The 23,209-nt window shown below is 38.9% G+C and overlaps 7 protein-coding genes across 10 annotated transcripts; 1 reads left to right on the top strand and 6 right to left on the bottom strand.

Moving 5' to 3' along the window:
- Positions 1–136: 136 nt before the first annotated feature.
- On the bottom strand, positions 137–3,190 carry LOC122006431 (DNA-binding protein DDB_G0278111-like). 3 transcript variants are annotated; one of them, XM_042561933.1, is made up of 7 exons: positions 3,022–3,187; positions 1,769–1,887; positions 1,643–1,692; positions 1,490–1,554; positions 602–693; positions 455–526; positions 137–371 (listed from the first exon to the last, which is right to left on the bottom strand). In XM_042561933.1, the coding sequence occupies exons 2-7, from the start codon at positions 1,796–1,798 to the stop codon at positions 333–335; spliced, it is 348 nt and encodes a 115-aa protein (XP_042417867.1). In that variant the 5' UTR covers positions 1,799–1,887; positions 3,022–3,187; the 3' UTR covers positions 137–332. The 3 variants fall into 3 exon arrangements, with proteins under 3 accessions (XP_042417867.1, XP_042417866.1, XP_042417864.1); XM_042561932.1 differs by having other exon boundaries at positions 1,769–1,834; positions 3,022–3,186; XM_042561930.1 differs by having other exon boundaries at positions 1,490–1,692; positions 1,769–1,834; positions 3,022–3,190.
- Positions 3,191–3,513: 323 nt separating this feature from the next.
- Positions 3,514–5,119, bottom strand: LOC122006428 (two pore potassium channel c-like). Its single transcript, XM_042561927.1, has 2 exons — positions 4,138–5,119; positions 3,514–3,907 (listed from the first exon to the last, which is right to left on the bottom strand). Exons 1-2 carry the CDS (start codon positions 5,070–5,072, stop codon positions 3,841–3,843), a joined length of 1,002 nt encoding a protein of 333 aa, XP_042417861.1. The 5' UTR covers positions 5,073–5,119; the 3' UTR covers positions 3,514–3,840.
- A 120-nt stretch (positions 5,120–5,239) lies between these two features.
- On the bottom strand, positions 5,240–8,827 carry LOC122006430 (uncharacterized membrane protein YuiD-like). Of its 2 annotated transcripts, none has more exons than XM_042561928.1 (5): positions 8,502–8,827; positions 8,105–8,261; positions 6,832–6,882; positions 5,627–5,719; positions 5,240–5,446 (listed from the first exon to the last, which is right to left on the bottom strand). In XM_042561928.1, the coding sequence occupies exons 1-5, from the start codon at positions 8,648–8,650 to the stop codon at positions 5,387–5,389; spliced, it is 510 nt and encodes a 169-aa protein (XP_042417862.1). In that variant the 5' UTR covers positions 8,651–8,827; the 3' UTR covers positions 5,240–5,386. The 2 variants fall into 2 exon arrangements, with proteins under 2 accessions (XP_042417862.1, XP_042417863.1); XM_042561929.1 differs by having other exon boundaries at positions 8,123–8,261.
- Positions 8,828–9,475: 648 nt separating this feature from the next.
- LOC122006427 (glycosyltransferase BC10-like) lies at positions 9,476–14,580 on the bottom strand. Its single transcript, XM_042561926.1, has 10 exons — positions 14,097–14,580; positions 13,894–14,010; positions 13,677–13,777; positions 13,183–13,254; positions 13,005–13,086; positions 12,832–12,912; positions 12,563–12,601; positions 10,622–10,687; positions 10,375–10,521; positions 9,476–10,018 (listed from the first exon to the last, which is right to left on the bottom strand). The coding sequence occupies exons 1-10, from the start codon at positions 14,373–14,375 to the stop codon at positions 9,839–9,841; spliced, it is 1,164 nt and encodes a 387-aa protein (XP_042417860.1). The 5' UTR covers positions 14,376–14,580; the 3' UTR covers positions 9,476–9,838.
- Positions 14,581–14,949: 369 nt separating this feature from the next.
- LOC122006426 (probable calcium-binding protein CML14) lies at positions 14,950–15,955 on the bottom strand. The gene has a single exon (XM_042561925.1). It carries the CDS (start codon positions 15,671–15,673, stop codon positions 15,179–15,181), a length of 495 nt encoding a protein of 164 aa, XP_042417859.1. The 5' UTR covers positions 15,674–15,955; the 3' UTR covers positions 14,950–15,178.
- A 2,236-nt stretch (positions 15,956–18,191) lies between these two features.
- On the top strand, positions 18,192–21,537 carry LOC122006425 (sec-independent protein translocase protein TATC, chloroplastic-like). Its single transcript, XM_042561924.1, has 4 exons — positions 18,192–18,528; positions 20,267–20,568; positions 20,808–21,098; positions 21,182–21,537. Exons 1-4 carry the CDS (start codon positions 18,282–18,284, stop codon positions 21,389–21,391), a joined length of 1,050 nt encoding a protein of 349 aa, XP_042417858.1. The 5' UTR covers positions 18,192–18,281; the 3' UTR covers positions 21,392–21,537.
- Positions 21,538–21,935: 398 nt separating this feature from the next.
- LOC122004580 lies at positions 21,936–22,463 on the bottom strand. Its single transcript, XM_042559443.1, has one exon. The coding sequence runs from the start codon at positions 22,461–22,463 to the stop codon at positions 21,936–21,938; it is 528 nt and encodes a 175-aa protein (XP_042415377.1).
- Between the last annotated feature and the right edge of the window lie 746 nt (positions 22,464–23,209).

The raw sequence follows: 23,209 nt of genomic DNA, 5'->3' as shown, positions 1-23,209 counted from the left end.
TTTCTTAAGTTTTTTTTTTTTTTTTGGCATTTTTCTTATTAATTATTATTTTTTGTTAGATCCTAAAAGATTAGTGCCTTGTGGTTGGATCTTTCTGCTACTCTGTTTTTTATTGGCAAATGATAAAAACCGATAGTTTTCCACGACGTCCAATTGAAAATATCACACTAACAAATAATATAAGTTATAAAAGCACGTTTCAATCTCATAGTATATGATTGATTCACACCAATAAACCCGTCTAGAACAGCAACTGCTAGTCTTGGGGAGTTTCAAACTGAACTATGCACTACATTGCTGAATTCTCACAACCATCTCAGTGGACGATCCGGCTAGTCATCGTCTTCGAGCACACTTCGACGCCTCTGAATCTGTATATGGAAGAGCATCAAGATTGATACGGACTCCGGAACCAGATTAAGAAGATAACTGTGTGTGTGTCGAGGCAACTTACGGTTACTTTTGTCTGTTTACTTGTTTGGCTGTTAATCTGCTCCAGAAGTGAAATAAGCCTTTCTTCGGATACCTGAATACAAACATGAGAATCCTTTCATCAATCCATCGTATAGTGAGCAGTAAATGCCTCCATTTCAAATTGTACCTTCTCAGATACTTGTCCCATTTGAGCTGCTCTTAGTAGAACATCCTCCACCCCTCTTGCTTTATCAGGTTTCACTAAAGCAATCCGAGCAACTACAGATAACAAGAATTACTATGTGCGAAGAACCTTATGTAAATAATCAAGTTTTTGTTAACTGCACAAGGCATGGTTAGCATATCAAAATAAACAAAGAGTATTGTGATTTCCAATTAACCAGCTAACGCAGTCAAGAATGTAATTCTATTTAAAATCCAAGTTCCTTTTTTTCTAGGTGAGAATTGGTTATTTTCCTCAGGATGGAGATCTTATCTTTGTTCTTCCACTGTGCTGTGTCACCACCGCAATTCCATAAACTTCATAAGCAAGGTTTCATAGTTCCTATAACTTCACAGTTTGAATCTTAGCACAATTAGCTTATAAGCCTTTCAAGATAATAGGCTGGTTCATGATTGGAAGTGGTTCATCATATATAGCAAGAAGCTATTTTTGAAATACCAGGACGTCATTTTCTTCTGGTTATTTCCAGTCAAGTATAAGATTAGCTTGGCTACAAGACCCTAATCCAGCCAAAGGAGATTGGATCGAAGACTAGGACAAAAATCAAATAATTTTCAGTCAACATGATTGCACTTAAACCTAGAGTCCCAAACTCATAGATATCCAATCAAGAGATTGATTTTGATTGAGTTGTAGTAGATGTGCTATAACCATGGTAGACTTCCAATAAGCTTTTTCTTCACAGGGAAAGAGTCTATCTATAGAGGAGAAATAATAATGTTTTCATATATAAAAAAAAAATAGAAGAGCAAATATTAAAAGACATGACCGAAAAACTGTGGCCAGAACACTATGTGACAATGATGAAAAGTAGTCTAATAAAACACTTACGCCTCTCTCTCGCCTGAGTTGACAATATCTGGCTCAGCATCAACTGCCTACGTTCCTCTGCATCCCTGTATTTTGAGTTACAAATAGATGAATCGTAAAATTTGGTATAACTAGATTGAAATAGAAAGAATTTGCAAGTATCTTGCAGTGAACCTTTTTGCTTCCTCTTGTGCATTCTGTTGCTCACCATTTTGTTGATTACCCTGACAAAAAGATCAAAGAGATATAACCTACAAACTCAGCATTGTCTATACTCCAACATCAATGAAGATAACTTACAGAGCCATGTTTAGCCATTAACTCTTGCATTCTTCGTTGCCTAATAGCTTCAAGCTCTGGATCATCCTATGGAAAAACAATACATAATGTATTCAAGATTGTAAGGGTCAAGGACCTGTCTGAGAACAAGAAATTAATAGCTTCAGATCATAGGATCGAAGTATAAAGATCTTTAGATAGTACAATTGAATTAATTTTTTTAGAACTATTTTATAATTTATTTGATATACTAACTTTTGAAAAATAATATTAATATTGACATTTTAACCTTTATCATAGTATCATGAAGCACAATTAAAATTATTGATTTAGCAATATGACAATGGATATTATTCTTAAAGTGATGCATCTTTATACAACAAGTAACAATTCTATAAGATGAATGAAGGTGGCCAATAACAGAAAAAGTTAAAAAGACTTCTTTAATTAGGAGTTAAAAATAATCTCCTATAATTAAAATTTTTCTCAAGTGACGTACACAAAAAAGACTAGAACAAGTAAATGTCAATCTTAAAAATATCCAATTGAATGTAAATATATTCTATCCAAGGTTGTTAGACTGAGATCCTATACATGAATGATGAGGTAGCATAAGATTAGATCAAAGGTTCAATAGTGAGTATCACTACAACCATGATTGTGTAAAGAGAATGAAGAAGCAACCAATAACAAAGATTGAAGGAGACAGTTCAAAGGAAAGGGAAACATGAGAAAATTCAACCAACTGATCCATCGTAAATGTTTCTCTTTGTCAAAACAAAAACTACTTTTTCCAGTATGTAACAACTAGGATATCTGGCGGAAGCCTTTTGCTTCATAAGGCATGACTATATCAATTAAGGAAAAGAAAAGGGGCAATTTTATCTTCTGGTGAAATTAGATCTAAAAAATTACTAACATATAACTCCAATCAAGGGCATGAACAAATGGATCGATCAATCGGAATCTTCTCAGAATGAAGAACATAAATGGTAGCATTAGCATAAAGCATTTTTGTCTGACTCCTCGATCATGCTAGGTTAAAAATTCTAAAAACTTCGAGAGGACGAAGAAGTGAGGCTCTGATATAAGTAACGAAGAAAAAAAACACCATCAGAGTCCAAAAAACAGACCAATTTGAATCCCGATTAAAAGAGCTGCAGAGAGAAACAAGATCACGACCAAGCCCAAGCGGAAGCGCGAAATCATCAACAAAAAGAAGCCGCCAAAATAGAAATAGATTAATCAATGGGGGAAAAAACGAACACCCATACCATGTCGCCGCAAGGTTGGATTTCCACTCGCGATCTCTTCAGCCTCCGCCTGTCTAGTATCACGCTGCTGATGTCTTCTTCGTCGTTAATGGGTATATGAACGATAGGACCCCGAGTCCATCTCACACTCGCAGCAGGGAAAGGGATCGGAGAAAGGGAAAGCAAGCCTTCGTTCTTTTTTAATTCATAAAAAATAATTTTTTATTATTTATATTTATTCATTATGGAGAGAAGGAAATTAAGAAACCTCCTTGAGCTCGCGAAAAAAAAAAATCTGAATAATTCAACTTATTCTGTCAGTTTATTGGACGGCATTTTAGTCGTAAAAATTTCTTCATTCTAATTTCTAATTGGAAGGAATTAGCCATTATTCTTTACAAGTTTACTCTTCGACTTTGTTCTCCTTCCAGGTGGTATCGAAGTATAAACACAAGAACATCCTTGCAATAACAAAGACGCAATTCAGAAATCTGGTTTCGATTTCAGAGATGACTCCTTTTGAGATCTGAGAGCGTGATCTTTCCAAATTTTCCAGCGTCTAGCTTGTCGAATTGATTGCAGATGAGCGTGATGTCAGTTTCCGAAATCTTTCCCATTTCCTTGAGTTTGTAAATCACGTATTCTGATTTACTGCAGGGAGTAACATAACATGGAAAAAGATAAGTACAGTGGCTGTACAAACTACTGCTGTATTAATACGCATTGAACATCTTTTAGCATCGACCGACTATTTGAGGATCCTGCATTCTCTGGAGCAGAACCATTTTTAACTCCATGTCTATCGGAACTCATTATCGGATAATGGCATGAGTATGAGCTTCAGTTTGTCCAGATTCTTACTAAATAAATCTGAATTCTCATGGTGCATGTGCCAACCAGAAGGCGACTGTAAGAATGAAAAGATCTAAATAAGGAAGAAGACACGAGAGATCATCGAGCTTTTGAGGAATTGAATCAAAATGGTTCTGCGTTTCATGATTTTTTAGTAAATATAAATTTTTCGATTCGGCTTGATCGTGTCTGTTCGAACTGAGAATTGATTCAGATTTTGTCGTCATTTTTTTGTTGGGAAAGATTTTAATGGCGACGAGACATTGTATAGCTCCGAAACTGTACCTTATGGAGCCATCATTGTCGAGGTCCGCCGCCATGACGTCGCCGGCGGTCATCCTCCGGCTCAGCACCCACTCCGCAGCCCTCCGGTTCCTCTTCTCCACCCTCATCTCCGTCAGGTAGAGGAACGCCCTCGCCACCGCCAGCGTGCTCACCGGCAGCCAAACCGACGCGAACAGCCTCCCCTTCACCGTTCCGAAGGCGTAGTCCCCGTACCCCACCGTCGTCACCGACACCACCGCAAGATAGAAGCTGTCGACCCAGCACAGGCCCTCCAGCGCGTGCGCCGCCACCGTCCCGACGGCGACGCAGGCGACCACCACCGCCAGCGCGAGCGCAACCTTGATCCGCACCCGCATCCGCCGCTTCCGCACGTCCACCAGGAAGAGCGCGCGGCCAAGGGCGCGGCGACCGCCGGCGTCGACCGCCGCGAGCAGCGCCTCCTCCTGCCAGTCCAGCGCGTGCGCAAGCAGACCGCCGAGCACGACGTCGATGAAGCCGAATCCGACGAGGATGAAAGCGCAGGCGAAGAGCTTGGCGGCCCGCGTGCCCGGCACGATGTCGCCGTAGCCGATGGTGCAGAGGCTGACGACGGTGAAGTAGAGGCCGTCGACGACGGGGGAGCCGGTGGTGCGGCCGACGAAGCTCTTGTGCCTCGCCGCGTAGACGGCGACGCCGACGGAGACGTACAGGACTACGCCGGCGGCAGCAAACTTCATGAAGGAAAGTGCAGTCGGAGGAGGTCTGGCGATGGGTTGGAGATCGATCGCAGGGGAAGACGGAGCATGGGAATCGTCGAAGATGGATGGAGAAGAATGCGATCTGCGAAAGTGCGGATCAAGAAGCGGATTTGAAAGGTGATTGGCGTCGTCACGAACGACAACATGAACAGAGGATTCAGCACAAGTGTTTGTCGGAGGAAGAGTAATAGAATCCATTGACGCAGGAGAGCCATAAAGCTTCGATTTTGAAACAAGATTTACAGTTAAGTTGACGTTTAGATACGAAGAGTAGTTGAGCAACAGGTATTACTAACAATCAGTGTGATAATGGAAGACTACTAGTCAAATGTTTTAGATAACCATTGACCGTTTTGCTATATTTCTGAACACAAAGATATAGATATTCATAAGCATTATAAATGAAATTGTAAGTACAAAAATCTATGAACAAAGGATGCAGTGAAGAATATTTCTGTATGTTTTAAGATCTGTTTCGGTTCCTTCAAATCAGCCTCAAGGACCCAGCGAGCTTAAACGGAGCTTCTCAGGAGGTAGGCTACTATGCAACCAAGCAGGGCCCCTGCAGAAACCTGTGTCGAGAACTCGTGTCATTACAAAAGCCAGCTTCTCAAGAGATGAACCTAATAGCTTTGCTAGCAGATCAAAATTTAAGAACCGAATAGATTCTTATAAGGAGTGAAAAAGTCTGATGTGAGTTGCCATAGAGAAAATTTACTTGCACTATGAAATTGCATGTACATGCAGAGTACCTGGAGTTTAGTGTGTCCAAGAAGCTCATGTAAAGGCCTGTAGTTGGATACCGGATGCTCTGGTGGTAGCTCACATACTATTTGATTCAGCAGCTGCATAAATGGCCACACAGAAACAAAAGTGAATAGATTTTCTTTTTCAGTAATTCACAACGCCAATAAAGTTTATTAAATGAATAGAAAAAGGCCAGATACATGTGATGTTTTAAAAGTCACGTATCAAAATAACAAAGACCGTATACACTTGACGTTTCATAAAATAACGGGTCAATCATGTAGAGCAAGGGGGGGGGGGGGGGGGGATGAGATTTCGAACGTGAGGAAGGAGAAAATGCAATAGTCTTGTAATATACTTCATAACTTATGATTTCTACCAAACAGTTCACAAAGTTCTACAAGAATGACAATTAATTGAATTAAGATTAGCACAAAAATATTATCTAGCACATTTCAAATAAAAAAACAAGTATTGAAGAGACTTGATAAGGCTATGGAGTGGTTTATGCAAGAATCTATAGCGCAACCTCATGCTTAACAGCATGAGAGAATTAAGGCACTGTCATATGTAAACAATTTGCAAGCGGCAACCACAAAACCACAACAGTCAACAGGCAATATAGAGGTGAACTCACTGAAACCAAGTATCAAGAGGATATGGATTATGCTAGGGTAGCCAGCACATATTATGCAGAACCATGGATTTGGGAATACTTTAAGATCTATATATCATCTGGACAAATCCTCAATGATAAGATAATTAGGTGGCTCATTCTACATTTCATCAGATAAAAAGAACAAGATAGCATGTAGTCAATGACCAGTGTATATCTGAAAAAAGTTAACAAGTATACTATTCACAGCTTGACAAGATGAAAAAAAAATCGAAAACTTAACATGCAACATAACACATGAATATTTGGCATGCTTTGAAATAAATTAGTACGCACAAACTTCGTTTACAGAAATAGGTTTGTCATTTTTATAGAATTCAAAAAATTAAAAGAAAATAAACTATTTCCTAACACTTTTCATGACTTCTCTATACAGTACAATTTATTTTCAACAAACAGGATGCTTGTTAGATCTTCCCCTAAAACAAGAAAAAGTTACTATCACAAATATTGGGAAACGAACACCTTTCTAAGAAAACAGAAAACAATTTGGTATCCACACAAATCAAATGCATGCTTCTTTATTAGGCTTACCTCAGCTTGCCGACCAGCATGCAATCTGATTCCTGATGCATCATACATTACCTGAAACCATCCAATAATTTAGATAGCAACTTATATGTGTGGGACATTCTGATGTTGCATGCATCAAATACTAATGAAGTTTGACAACATCAATGAGCAAATATCATAATATCAGCATGAGTTGAAATGTAGACAGCGAAAGAAAGATCTGGGAAAATATGCCATGAAATAGTAAGCCCTCACCATGAGACAAAAAAAAACAAATATATATTTGAGCCAAAGACACAAAAAGAAGAAAACTTCAAACTTCAAACATAAGAAAATACTTTGACAATTGAGAAAATTTGTCCCAAAAAAACAGTTCATGATAGAGATGCAGTCATGTAAAAGCTGCTGAAAAGATATATTGCACTGCAGGAAAAGATAAACAGAAGACATGTCTGTTGTCTAAGAAGCAACTAGCTAGCTAAAACTATGGATGGGCTCTAGCAAAGGTGAAAAACTCATTTTATTGCATAGGATTCTGTGTAAGAACAAAAAGGGATAACAGGTTAGGAACTCATATATTCCTGTCAACATTTATTAACAAAGAACACTAAAAATATAAACTTAATATCATTGGATATACTAAAATGCTTCTTATTTCATAAAATCTAAGGCCACACTTATGTTCATTTGCAAGTATACTTAATTAGAATTTTTCACTCACAGATCAACATCAATATTCACAACTTTAGGAACTTTGCATGATATATATGCTAAATTAAATTTGAAAGGGAAAACACAGAAACTAACAATATACAGGGAAATTACTAATAGTCACATAAATTTAGAGATACTATCAAGGTTAGCCAAAACTTAGGTTTGTGCCTAATTTAAGCATAAAAACTTTACAAGTTATCATATATCTGTCCAAATAGATGAGGATTAGAAATTCCACTAGGAATTGAACATAGCAAGGTGATGTGGAATTCTGTCCATACCCTCTACCCAAGTGTTGCTTAATCATGGAACTAGAAAACAAGAAAAATTATATAGCTCTGACTCCCTAACTAACAGAATATTGCCCTAACAAATCAAATATCAATAAAGGTTATTACTGAGTAGAAGATTATCCAGATCTATGATAAGACGTAAGGTCCAATCCCCAATCAATTAAGAAAGACAGATTCTGCCTGAGTATTTTAAAAGTCATATAGTTCAAGATACAACAAGTAATCAGCCAGGATATAATCAATTAATGAAACAGAAAGCGTGCAGAATCCAAAGAAATTGTGCATACAATGGATGCTAAAATTACAGCAAGAGCGAATGTAGTGCTGTCTATCCCTTCTTGTAGACCTACAGCCACCGCAAGAGCTACCACCGTAGCTGAATGCGAGGAAGGCATTCCACCTGAACCAAGCAACCTCCTGGAATCCCATCTTCTATCCTTGTACCTGCATTTCAAGAATGAGTTTGTGAAAGACCACCAAGGAGTAAATATTGAAAGTGAGTGCAAAAGCAATACATAAACTTCCAGAAAGACAAAAAAAAAAAAAAAAGTCCATATTTTGGTTGTGCATTTGCTTCACAATATATCGAAGGTAACTAATACAGATGTATTAGGCAAAAGACCTGAGAAACTAGGAATATATGGAATACAAAAAATTGGAACTTTTGAATGGCAAAGGACGAACCAGGTGGTGAAGAGCTTGAGGAATTGAGCGACCGAGAAGGCGAGGACTGCGGAGACGAGGGGGAGATTAGAGGACATCGGCGGCGAGGAGCCGTGCACCACCGACGCGTTCGACACTGCCACATCGGCGTAGGTCAACACCTCATCCATCTCGTCTGCTCTCTCGATCAGGAAGCTAGAGTGGGGATCGGCGGTATGTGACGGATGGATTGATGGTTAATTCGTTTCGCCCTTCGATGGCAAGCTCCGTCCACCGCGGCGAGGGATGGAATCCTGAAAAGCCAAAAGTCCAACCAAAACCCTAACCTGGCCTTCAGGGGAGATGTAGCCTCCTAAATCATTAAATTTATTATTATTTATATACAGAGAGACATTAAAATTAAGTAAATTATTTTGATTTTTAGAATCTGATCTCCTTATTAACATTATTGGAAGTTAATCAACTAAAAATTTGGTCCTTTTGTTTTTGATATATCTTTTTCCGTTAAATTATTTCTATCTTTTTAATTGGTTGTTAAAATAGTTCGTTCTTGGCTTATATCTTTCCTTCTTTGTTTATTCCTTTTTTGGTTAAACCTTCCTAGATTTTATTCCCTTGATGTCTACTATTTGCTTAGTTTGTTCTTTGTGTGTCCTTCTTGGTGTTTATTTGAACTTTCTTTTCGATTATCCTCTCCTCCGTCAAAAACCTTTGTCATACTACATTGCACTTCTTCTATCTCAACGAAATAAAATATGATTTCGCTCACCCTAGAACTATTCTTCATCTCCAGCCCCATAGTAAGATAAGAAAATATAAATTATGTACCGAATGGCCTCCTAAATGGAAACCCGTAATAAGATAAAAAGATAAATTATGTACCGAATGACTTCCTAAATGGAAAGATATTTAATCCTCAAGGAAATGAATCCGCGGCAATCAACTCTCACTCAATGAAACAACTTTGTGTACCAACTTCACATCTAGTCACCCACTTTATCAACATTCACCATTTCAGTAACGTCGTATCAAAAAGTATGAAAATTACTAAAACAAAATATGAAAACTGGTGGCTCAAGTGTAAGCCACAATAGAGTTCTTCATTTAGAACATTGTATCATCCCTCGATAAATTCTCTCTATAAGCTAACAATTACAAGAGGAGTCGAATCTTGCCGATTGAAATGCACTGTGTTTTGTTCTGTACAAATCTGCATCCGTAGTCAATTTCGATGATTTCAGGTTCTTATTTCATTTGGACTTTGCGAGTCGGATCAATTATCGGATAATCTGAATGCATCTGATTGAATGATCAATACCCGTGCTTCTGCAACTATTGAGCTATCCATAGAGGTAAAATTATGAGTCGGGAAAAAAGAAAGAACCGGCGTCGAAGGGACCCACGAGACCATCGTTGAGAATGCGCATAGCAGCACCCCTGGAAAACTTCCTAGCAAACAAGAAACAAGGAACAAAAGTAGCATTGCATTGACACCACTCTGTGCGATACTCCGTCTCGTAGTATACATGATTGATACCCTGCAAAATATGGGGGGAAAAAAGACTCTTCGGTTAAGGGAAAAGGAACTTGTAGCTAGTTCTTGAGAAATCAAAATAATTAGCTCAAATGGGAGGCGAAGTAGTAGATTTTATCGGATCTATTTGAGACAAAGGGTCATGCTTCTAGCAATTTAAAGTATGACAATCCTCGTGGCACAGTCTTAAGATAGAGTGATTCATTGGCTTTAAGGAGTCGTCTGGGTAATGCCAAAAGGCAGTAATTTTAGGTTGGTGAACAACACTAAATAGTATAAGCAACACATTTAACAACCTAGAGTTAGACAAAAACTTGTGCAAACAAGCTTAGTAATTAGAAATAATTGATAGTAACTGACCTTTATTTCTGTAAAATGTTGTGGACTCGCGTCAGCAAATTCAAATGTCTTAGGGTGCCAACTTCGTTTGTCCTTTGCATCAATAGATTGGTTCCATGAAGTATATGTTAAAGTTCTTCTCTCCAACTCATCATCAAGTTGACTCATCTACAAAAAGATAGAACAATCAGATCATGAAAAAACAACATGACAAACACAGGAACTGAGATATTAACAAATTAACTTCATAAGTATAACATAGTCTTACAGAGAATAATGTTTGAACATAGTGTTCGTCTGGTATACAGTCGTGTTCCTTCTTTGTTGCTTCTTTCTGCACATGTATAAACTAAAGATTAATACTGAAAAAAGATTCATTGTTATATAAAACCAGTAGAAAAAGCAATTTCCACTTCCAATTGAATATGGAGAAGAAGAGATTTAAGTGATATCACAAATAAGCAACTCGAACGCACAAAAAGCCTATATAACAGAAATGTATAACCAAACCTATACAACGCTAGCCAACGTAAACAAAAAGTGACAGTAAATAAGAGAACTCTAGTTAAAAAGAAGAAGAATTTTCAGTTTGCACTGGTAAGCTTCCATCTTTACTTGAAACTTTTGTCTAGTACCACTTTTACTCGCATTCTATTTTCCTTGCACTCAGTGTCAGTATTGACACCATGGGTGTAGATCCAAGTGTTGGACATGGTCATTTCAAAGTTTTTACACATGATCAATAGGGTGTTGAGTGTCAGTCAATATCTAAGATGAGTATCAAATCTTATATTGTTTTGAATCTGTCATTTTGCAAAACAGTATCTTCCGGCCATATCTTAGTTATACAGTGACAGAGGCGGAAAATAAAAGAGACCATAATTTTAAGTCACTTGAATATATCGGAACAGTTGCAAAACTCTTTTTACTACAAAATCACGAAATATTGGAAAATTGTGAAGCTTGTTCTGTTTTTCCCTGAGAACATGTTACAATTAATGGACAAGACAAAGGAGACTTCAGATTTCCTACCTAAATACACATAAGATCAATGTTGTTGTGCCATAACATTATTCAACTATACACTTCCATTTAGAAGATAGCAAGAAACAGGCCATAAAACTATGATTATTCTTCCATAAGATAGCATATTGAGATTTTTCGTGCAATTCAACACGTATATTGAGGTTATTTCCCCAAACCTGTCTTTTTCTTCTTAAGTCTTTTGTTAACTTTAAACCTAAATATTTCTTGATTGTGCATCCATCATGTCAAACCTAATCAGCATCCCCACAGTTGAGAATATTGTTAGCAATCTCAATCCACAATGAAGATGTATGATCAGTGCTCAAATTTCCTATTAATTTGAGAAGCTTCTCTAAAGCTCACACAATTCCAGAATAAGCAGTCTCCTGAGAGAGCAACTTAATGCTCAGTTCATTTCATCTGAATGTTGATAGAAACACAAATCTCCTCTAATGGAGAAGGAGACAAAAAGGAAGGGAAAAGGGATGATCGCTTCTTAGGGCTGACTTCCATTATGATATAGGCTCCAACTTCAAGGATTAAGTTTTTAGCTTCTAAGAAAGCAGCACAATGATGGTTGCTTATGGAAATACCAAGAAATTCCCTCAATGTTTATAATTTAATTAAAATTTAGAGAGACGCCGCTAGTAACTATTGTGTTGAAGAAATCTCAATTAAGAGGAATCATACCTAATGCGTTTGCACTATCCTTCTTAGGAAGCCAAATCTGATCTGTGCTTTGAAATAAAATATTTTCAGCATTCTGTTTTTTTTTCAGGGATAAATTTTAGCATCTTCATAAAATTGAATCCATTTTTAAGCTCAAATATACATTTAATACAGAATTCATGTTGAATAGTCAACATGATAAATGAGATTACATGTTCCAACTAGAGTTTCTGTATTAGATCAGAAGAACCAAATCCTTGCTAAATGTATTTGCAGGAAAGAACACTTTGAGGTATGAACCGAGCAAACTTAAGATAATAGTGAAAAAAAACATCCTACCAAGTTTACAAATATATCATCGATGTAATATGAATTAAATAAGTTAAATGAAGTGATAGTGGTACAATGAAACACCATATTATACAAAGAAAAACAAGAAGAAAATGATCATAATAAGGCCTGAGTTCATTTCAAGAGGTGGTAACTTGATTAAAATGCTAATGAAACTACTCACATTTTTCTGTTTTCCTCCAAGTGCTCCTCCACTCAGGCGCTGCAAAATGATCACAATAAGAGGCTTCAAATATTTTGACTAATCCATAAACACGATCAATGAATCACAAGTAGTTTAGATTTTGTAGCAAAGACAACCTAAGAGTATGTCATACCCATTATTCTCTAAAGTAGCCAATTCAGCTTGCAAATAACTCCAGACAAGACAAATCTAAGCTCACAAAATATATAAGAATGCCAAAATTTCTCTATGTAACAGTCACTTCTCACCTTGCAAAATCTCCTGAATGCTGGAAAAACAACGGTATCAGCCACGACAATTTTGGCATGCTTTCTCACCAAGGTTATCCACTGGATTTAAGAGTTATTCAGATATACAAACTAATTTGTTTTTCTTTGATGCGACAATTAGACACATTTGCGATCAATTAAAAGTAAAATACCTGAGAACCTTTTCTCCATCTGTCCCTGGGTATTGTAGGAAACATTTTTGGACTATAACGTCCTTCCTTTTTGTCAAGAAAGCTAGAACAAGGACGATATAGCTTAGTCATCACCACATTCTTCCAAAAAAATGAAAAAACAATAAAACAAGCTAAGAATGCCCTTCCAGCTGTTTACCTATCCACGAAACTTTTTGGAGAAGATATCACATAGTTATATATGTAGCTGAAGTTGTAAAGAGGTACACAGCTGCAATACAGACGAAATGAATCAGAGATCCAGTCTGTCGTGATCAACCGAAGTGAATTCAAACCAATATAATAGAAAGCAATTTGAAGAAGATGAAAAATAGCTAACAACAGGGAAAAAATTGACTCAGTGTGTTTTTAATTGCTCGGATATCATAAATCAAAAGAGGGATTACTGGATTGACACAAGATAATTGAATGAACTAAACCACATGTAAATATTCAACACAAGACTTGCTGGGATAAGCAACATATATCTGGAACAAAACAGATCACAGGAAATAGGGCTTCATTTTTGAGATAAGAGGCAAACCCTTCAATAGAAGAGGTTTTGCTTCAAACATGAAAGACAAATACTATATCCATTAAAAACACAAGTATGAAATATGTATAAACAGAAAACATTCAAGGAAGACAAGATACCTATCAGAAATAAAGGCAAAACGCTGGTTAGCAGGATCCTTGAGGGCTGCAGCAAGAAGCAGCCTCTCTGCTTCGATCATCGTGGACTCGCCCCAAATCACCTGTCACCCCAAAAACCCTCTCGCTCAGTTTATATAATTCTTCACCGAGTACCAAAAAATGAGGGGCGCAATTAACAAAGGGAGATAAACTATAATTCTAGGAGAATTCAATAGACCTTTATGCTATCCGGAATCTGACGGCCGAAAAAGAAAGGGGACCTCGTCGTCGTCCTATCGAACACAAATCCCGGCTCCGAGTGAACGTAAATCGAGTATTTCTGCTCTTCCGCATTCTGCACAACACATCGAAAGCAAGCTCATTCTAACCGCGCAAACGAAAGAAAACCCCTAAAGGCGAGATTTTTCGCGACGGAGATGCCTGGAAGAAGGCGTGCCAAACAAAATCGAGCGGGAGGTGAGAACGGGAGAGGAAGAGGAAGGCGATCTTAGGGGTGCCGCCGCTCAAGGGCGTCTCCTCGCCGACGGCCGCATCCAGAGACGGCGATCTCGCGGCGATGCGGATGAGCGCGAGCGAGCACGCAAGCACGGACAGCCAAATGACCAGCTGCAGGCCGAGCCAGAGCCTGCCCCGGGAGAAGGCTACCGACGACGCCGACGACGGCGACGACGCAGAAAGCGGCGACGCCCTTTTCTTCATCGCGTCGTGATCCGGCGACGGAGGAAACGAAATCAGAAACCCAAAAAAAACGCCTTGAAAAATCAAGCACACGGCTTCGATTTGCTCTCCCACTGCGTCGACGCCGCCATGGATTTCGATTTGGCTAATAAATATATAGCGCACGCAAATGAACCACTTCTCTTGTTGCTGACAAATATTTTCCTCCAAGAGCGTTTAAATCCCCTAATTCTATGTCGGTTAGACAGTTGATTTGTAAATAGTAATAAATCTAAATTAGAATCTAATAATATTTTATCATTTTGAGAAACTCAATTTCGCTCAGCAGAACGAAAACGATGTGACTGAATTAAAACAAAAAAAATCCATCATTCATCTCTCATCGCACACTTGGAACCAAGAAGCGTGTTGAGCTACTCTTCCGAGGTCGATTCAATTTTTAATATAATTTAAAAGAACATGATACAAGTCGTGGCAGATGGAGTTCATGCCATTTGTGTTCTTGATGTCGTTGGATGACGAGTTGGAGGACAACACAGACGGCATGAAATCTGAACTCGTGATCCAACCTCCAACTTAATTCAAGTGTCTTCATTAATTAGTTCATCTGAAATCTAAACAGAGAGTAGCTAGCACAGAGGAGAAGGGAATATAATAGAATTAATTAATTTACACGTAAACATTTGAAGTCGAAATACACACAAACGAACCCACCAGGCACCATTATTTATACCCGAATTAACTCTAAATCGTCGTCCCCAACATCCATTAATTAAGTAATTAACGACGAAGGTATCGTTAAGGACGTTGATTATTTGATTGCGCTACGAGACGGCGGTGAGGCCGAGGAACTCGACGGCGGACTTGGCCATGACGGCGGCGAACTCGGAGAAGCTTATGACGCCGTCGCCGTCGGTGTCGGCCTGGCGCATCATGTCGTTGAGCTCGCTGAAGGTGAGGGGCTGGCCCATGCAGGCCATGGACCGGGCCAGCTCGGCGGCGGAGATGTAGCCGTTGCCGTCGCGGTCGAAGGCATGGAAGACGGCGAGGAGTTGCTGCTGGTTGAGCAGCGCTTGCTCGGTCATGATGGGCGCGATGGCGCCGGCGAGCTCCTCGAACTCCACCGCGCCGTTGCCGTTCGCGTCCATCCCCTCCAGCAGCGCGTGGATCTGGTCGCCGGAGGGCTTCAGGCCGAGGGAGCGGAGCAGGGCGGCGAGCTCCAGGTGGGTGAGGCTGCCGTCTCCGTCCATGTCGAAGCGGTCGAAGATGCTGCGCAGCTGCCGGAGTTGCTCCCCCTGCAGCCCCCGACCGCCGCCCATTAAATTCCGATGGATCGGAATAAAGAAAAACTTCGAAAAATTACAGAACGGATCGAATTAAAGGAAGAAATAATTGTTCTTTTGGCGGATTGAAATTGACGGTGTGGAAGACGGAATTCGAAATTGTTAGGATCGAAAAGTGGATTTGGTAAAATTGGAAAATAAAAAAAACGGAATAAAAAAAAGGCACGGGAACCAATGGACGGAGTCCCAAATTGCGATGCCAATTTTAGAAAAAAATTTAGATAGAAGTTCCCTTTTGAGGACTAAATTTGGAAGATTTGGATAGATTTTGTCGATAAGTTTTAAAGTTCATTTTAATATTAATTTATATTGTTATAATATATCTTTATATATTTACTAAGGATGAAGGGAAGGAGCATCGGAGTGGCGGTTGCGGGTCGGTGTAAAAGGAGACACTCTTGCGACCGTTTCAACATCTCCCTTCACAACTATGCCCACGACTCTACCTTCAGCACGAGTCGATAAATGCACTGGAGACGAAAGTTAAGATGGAATATGTTATGCAAGTCGATCGAAGCTATGCAACATGAACAATTATAAAGGAGAATTTGGGAACCGAACCTTGTGTTTTTATTTGCCGTGAATTGGCAGTAGTTATTGCAGTCGATGAGAGAATGCCGACGATGAGGAAGAAGACGACGAGAGACGGGGAAGACGAATTATTCTTCATTTTTGTTCATGAACTGGTTACAAAATTAAGCTTCCCGGTCGTTTATATGGATCCAGAGATGCTTGTGTCGCCGGCAAGTGGTTACTTACTGGAATTTTGGGATTTGTTTGCTTTTCTACTTTCTTGCTTCTTCTTTAATTAAACCCTCTGATGTCTTCGCGCATAATCCCGCCTTAATTTTTAGCCAAATATAATCCTATCATACATTGTTCTTTGTCAAAATTACTTTAATTAACTCTTATTGGCAAGCACATTTTTTGTCCTGAGCTTCGTTTAAAAACTCGGGTGCCTAGGTTTCGGTGATCGGAGCACTATAGTTTTCGAAGCTTTCGATATTTTTTAAATTATAAAATATATTAATAAAAAATAAAAAATTTAATTTAAATATTTTAAAATAAAATAAATAAAAAATAAAATATTATATATATAATTAATAAGATAATTTTATTAGATTTTAATTAAATCTATTATGAAAAATTTTGCATGCGGCCATTACAAATAAAATTTTGCAGGTAGTTTGTGTAAAAAAAAAAAAAAAAATATTATTTTCACTCCCTAACTAAACATAATAAATGTCAATTTATCTAATTACCTCTCATAAATTATAGGTATAAAAAATTTAAAAATGACTATAATTCCTTTTAAATTCAGCACATTAATTAAAATCTAATATATTTTTTATCAAATACTCTTTTTCCATATAAAAACATACTAGATCCTTTTTAAATAGTAATGAAAAATATATTAGATTCTTTTTAAATGATGTTTAAATTAGGAGAAATTATATTAAGCAAGAAAAAAACTGTACTAAATTTTCCACTCCCTATCCAAATATAATAAATATCAATTTACCTAATTATCACTCATTTTGTTTAGATATAAAAAGTCAAAGACTGAGTATAATTTCTCTTAAATTAAGTACATTTAACTATAATCTAATATATTTTCTATCAAATTAAGACTCTTATTTCACCTCAATTGAATGAGAAATATATTAGATTCTTTTTAAATAATGTTCAATTGGATGATTAGAGAATGATATTTACATAAGATAGTTGACAAATGAAACTTTATACGAAGAAAGTAGAAATAAATATTTTTTTTTTTTTAAGATAGAGACGGCATGTAAAATTTAAATTATATTTAGAATTTTTTTTTTTCTAATTTACTGTTAAATTTATCTTAATTATAATTAAGAGTAATCTCACCTTGGTTCCACGCTGCCATGACTGTGAGCACGTGCGACCCTTGTGATGAACTCGGACTCGTCGTCCGGTCCGTGCGATGCATTTGGGTTTATTGCAGGACTCGGACAACACGTTTAGACTTATCATCAAGCCAACATGATGCTTTCAGATGTGTTATTGTGCACTTGTACTCGGATGACACCTCTAGATACATTATCGATCTCGCATGATGCGTCCGAACACATTGCAGCTTGTCGATGCCGATCTACCGATCGGATAAGATGTTCACTTATATCGGAAAAAAGCCTCGAGATTTTAATTCAGTTTTCGTAACTTATTTTTGGAACACTTTATTGAACTAATGTTTTAATCAATAACACTTAGACAAAAAGTGAATACGTTCGCCTCCAACGTCCCCGTCAATCCGTCTCAGGATTAACACGGATGAGATAAATTACAGACGGCTACTAGCCTTTGGAATAATGACTAACATATAAAAAAGATATTTATCTTGACTTTATCGATATTCGAACCACTAGATCCGGGGCTTTAATCAATAACACGACATTATATCGAGAAGTTTTGGCTGGTGTGACTCGCACGTGCTTCCTTCTCGTGGTCAAAAAACTAGCAAAGAAGGAAACAAAAATCATGAGGAGAAAACAGAAGCATAAACACTTCGGCGATAACATTTCTTCCGGAGGCACAGCGAGAGAGAGAGAGGTGGATGGGAAGCACGGGTCTTCTTCTTCTTTACCCCTATGGGCAGTTCTCTTGCTTACCTCGGCATCGCCTCCGACCCCCTAATAATCGGTCCGCCGCCGCTTCGCTAGCGGCTTTTGCTCCCCTCTCGAAGCCCTTCCGCAAGCGTCGCCGCCTTTGCTGCGCCGTACTCAAAGACGACGCCCCTCCGGAGGAGATACCGCAACAAAGTCCAGGTGAGGGAGTCCGCGCTGCTATTGAAGAAAGGCCTGGTGCGTTCTCTGCTTCTCTTTCATCTTCCGGATAATTCGAAGATTAGTTTCAATTCCCAAATCGGCATCTTATTCTCCTCCTGTTTAAGTTAATTATTCAGTTTTGTTGATAATGTTACCATTGAATAACATTATTATTGTAATTTATTTGTTAAACAGTTTTGTTCCTTTTGCTATCGATTATTTAAGTCTATTATCTTGTTTGGTATGGCCAAAGAAAAGTAATGGAAGAGGTGAATCGCATAATTTAACATATATAGATTTTGTTATGCGAACAAAAGTTCCACTTTTAAATGAATTAGTGAGAAGGAACACCATCAGTGAACAGTACTTATCGAAAACTAATGCAAGTTCAAATATCTAGATCTTAATTCCACTCAGCTGTGATTTCTGTATCAACATCTAGCACGTTCCTTCTTCTTATCAAGTTATAAAAGCTCATTGGACTGCAGAGTCATGCTGATGTACTCACAGATGTGTTTGTATTATTGCCAAACAAATTTATCATTGTGATAGTAGCTGCATTCTCTTGGAAGACATTGCCAATATCGGAACTAATTAGATGGACATTTCTTTCTCATTGTTTGCTTTACATATTTTAATTTTTTCTAGTTGGAAGTCTAATCTTATCCACATTCTTGTTCACTTAGTTGTTTCTACATTGACAAGGAGACAGATGTATGTCTGAACTATTTTAGCTATTATAGTCAGCTATGGTAGTGAAGTTTTTGGTCTAATTTGTGCTAAATTTTAAACCTGACCCAACTTTCTGCCTTTTCAAGTCCAGGCAGATTAGGACTGACATGAGAAGCAATTTGGATAGCTCTCTCTACCCTCTTTTTTTCCTCCAAGGATAGGTTTACTTGGTGGAGAGATAGAATGGGAGGGGGAGGGGGAGGGGGAGGGAGAGGGAAAGAGAGAGGGAAAAGCTTGTAAATAACATATGGAGCATGAATTACTCATGTATATTTTGTGTGTCATTTCCCTCCCCCTACCCCTCTCCCTTTTATCTTTCCACCCAAGCAAACTCAGCCTAAGTGTTTTATTCTTGATATTTATACTTTCCCTTGTCGAATTACAATAAATATGGTGTTCATTGTTCCATCAGAAAATGTGGATATGTCTCCAACTTGGAATAAGGTATTGTCCTCATTACAAGCATAACCATGTTCCACTGTACAACCTTACTTATGGCCCATTTTAGTCGCTGCATTCACTAGGAAAACATCATGGTCTTTCTTATGTTCAGAAATGCCTTAAGCTGCTAAATTGGGAACATAAAAAATATAATAGGAGATTCTTCTAGACTGACGTGTAATGTTTCTTTTAGATGTCAAAATGAAGAATGCATTTCATGCGATAAGATGAGCAGGATCTCTTTGATTTGGGCTTTTTTGGTTGCTTTATTTTCTCTACCCACGTCAAAAGTGCAGAAATTAAACTGATCCTATCTAGTGGCAGCTAAAGATAAGAAGCCATTTGTGTTTTTTATCTAATCGCTCAATTTCTGCATTCTAGGACATGCACTGCAAACTGTGAGGGTCATCTCATCAGATAGATAATCAAACCCTTCACTACTACAAACTCGAACATTTTGTCACTTTGGATCCATCTAATGTACCTCAGCTGCAAGTCCCATTACTTTCATTATAGTAATGAGGGTGGGAATCAGTTTTATTAATGTTTGAAATATTTGAAGCTTCATAGTACCTAAAAATGTCACCGATATTTGGTGCAGATGATAATATTATAGAAGATTCATTGCAAAAAATCCAACAAGATGAAGAGAAAAATGCCCTTTATAATTTTCTCTATCCTGATAAAGAGCTTCTTCCAGACGATAAAGAGATGAGCATATTTGACCATTTAGAAGAACTTCGTCAAAGAATATTTGTCTCGGTTTTGGCTGTGGGAGGTGCCATATTAGGCTGCTTCTGTTTTTCTAAGGATTTGATCGTACTCCTTGAAGCACCTGTTAGCTCCCAGGGAGTTCGCTTCCTCCAACTTTCACCTGGAGAATTTTTCTTTACAACTATAAAGGTAAATTTCTTGTCCCTGAACTTTAGCAAAGTTTTCTCATACTTTACTTTCTTTTTCTCATGCCTGTGACTCAAATTTTAGATTTCTGTTGCCTCTAAAAGCTCATCTTTTTGTTATAATTTGACAAAAACAGTTCTGTCTTCATGATAACTGTTTTCTGTTGCACTATTGTTCATTTGATCAAGTTAGAAAGGTTTACAAATAGAGGTGCTTGAACAGATGTATTTTGATAAATACAGGTATCAGGTTACTGTGGGTTGCTTCTCGGGAGTCCTGTCATTCTATACGAGATGATAGCTTTTATTCTTCCTGGTCTAACTAGAGATGAAAGAAAATTTCTTGGACCAATTGTGCTGGGATCCTCTATCCTATTTTACGTCGGTATTGCCTTCTCCTACACAGTCCTAACCCCGGCAGCCTTGAACTTCTTTGTTAACTATGCGCAAGGTGCAGTCGAGTCACTGTGGTCCATTGACCAGTATTTCGAGTTCGTTCTCATTCTTATGTTCAGCACAGGATTGTCTTTTCAGGTGATGCTGGAAGTCCATATATTCATCATAGTTCCTAAACAATGGCTTCAAAAATGTTTCTCACAACTTCTATTCTTGTGCAGGTTCCAGTCATTCAACTACTGTTGGGGCAGGTTGGACTGGTATCTGGGGACCAGATGTTATCGATCTGGAGGTACGTCGTGGTCGGCGCTGTCATTGTAGCGGCGGTTCTGACACCCTCGACCGATCCCCTCACGCAGATGCTATTGGCAGGGCCTCTGCTGGGTCTTTACTTTGGCGGCGCATGGATGGTCAAATTAATAGGCCGCTAGTTAGATTATACATTGCTTTATCAAATTGTTAGGCAAATCTCATGGAAGATTGTATATTTCTTTTCATTAAAGCTGTATTAATCTTGTTAACGATAAGATCTAATGAAAATATGGAGAGCGATCTTCAGACCCCGATTGAAATCTTCTGTTTTGTTTGCAAATTGAATGGGCAAATGAGTTGAATGAGTCTAGAGCATTAGAGCTTATAGCAGATTGCCTATTCTTCAAAACTCTGTTAATTGGATGTGCTAAAGCTTTTCTACATTATAGTATCTTCTCATTTGATTGGATTTTCTCTGCAATTGTTCTGAAAAGGATGGGAAGATCAATAATTTTATCATTTCTATTGATTGCAATGATCCCATTCAAGTTGATTTTATCAGTTTTGTCTGGAAGTATAAGCCAGTGCATGCAATGATCCCTCTCGAATTAAAGCTACAAATCATACTTTTTATATATAATTAGTGTTATCTTTTACAATGATTGCTCACAATTTTATACATGTATAATCCTAATTCAGAAGGAGAAGATGATGACGATGAATTCATCTTGAAAAACAAATTCCTTCCTCGTGGATGGTCTCCAGGTTCGGCCTCCTCGATCGGCACATGCTTGGCCTGTACTTGAACTCTCCGATCTCAGCCGCCGCCGCCCCCTCCATCCCCTTCCCCAACTCCGCCGCCGCCGTGTTTTCCGTCTCCGGGCCAACTATCATCGGCCGGTCCGGCAGCACCCGCGCGCCTCCCGCTTCCCTCCGCACCTCCCTCTGCGCGGCCAGCAGCAACGCCGCCATGTCCGCCGCCGTGACTACCGCGCCCGCCCGCTTCATGGGGAACATCGCGTACACGTGGCCCATCTCCAGCTCCTCGTCCGCCGCCAGCGGCGCGAACCGCCGCCCCGCGTGCATCGACTGCGAGTCGACGACGAAGTGCCCCGGCGCGTTGAGCATCATCTCCGCCGCCGTCGCCGGCCCCTCCACCCGCTGCACCGCGCCGCCGGGAAGGATCACCTTCGCCGACCGCGAGCCGCCGCCGGGACCGCCGGCGAGCGCGCAGGACACGTAGTTCCCCATAGACCAAATCAATCAAGAATCAATCCGCCACCAACAAAACTAAAACAGAGCAAGCAATTTCTCGACCAATTCGGGCGCTTAACGTCGATCAAACACAAACACATACATATATACGCGGAGATGGATGGAGGAAGACTCGATGACTGGCACCGTGGCACGGCTTCTAACAGCTGGATCCGCGTTCAGAACAATGCTTGTACCGTGGCAAACGCAGTCTATTAAAAAGAGAAGGAGTAAAAGTTGAAGCTCTGAGAATTGTCAGCGTGACTGCGCGTGGAACCCACGGTCGTTCCTCCCGGCTCTGTTCTCATTCGGAGAGCGGCGGCAGCGACCGCGGCGGTGGAATAATAAAGCAAAATTTAGGAGATAATTGTAAATAAATTCAACACGTGAAAATTTTCGGTATGGCCATGGATTTTCTTAATTTAAAATTTTACCCATCGAGTTGTCAAACTGTATTAAAGATCCTTCAGGTCAACCGCTAGTCGACGTTATTTTGTTTTTTAATAAAAAAGAAAAATATTTTATTTGAAATTATCAATTATAGTGTGAAAGCTGGAACTTCCTAGAGAATAAAACGAGGCCGACACTGCAAGTACGTCGACTGTTCTTTGTAATGTAAAAACAAAAAATATTTGTAGGGTGGAAAAAAAGAAGATCAGATTAATCACATCACTTGACTGATACTTGCAAGGAAATGCTAGTGCAAGTTCTTAAAAACTTCATACTTGAGGGTCAATTAGGGG

The sequence above is a fragment of the Zingiber officinale genome, chromosome 7B, assembly GCF_018446385.1.
Source record: "Zingiber officinale cultivar Zhangliang chromosome 7B, Zo_v1.1, whole genome shotgun sequence".
NCBI lineage: Eukaryota > Viridiplantae > Streptophyta > Magnoliopsida > Zingiberales > Zingiberaceae > Zingiber > Zingiber officinale.
This window is presented reverse-complemented; position numbering and strand designations above follow the sequence as displayed.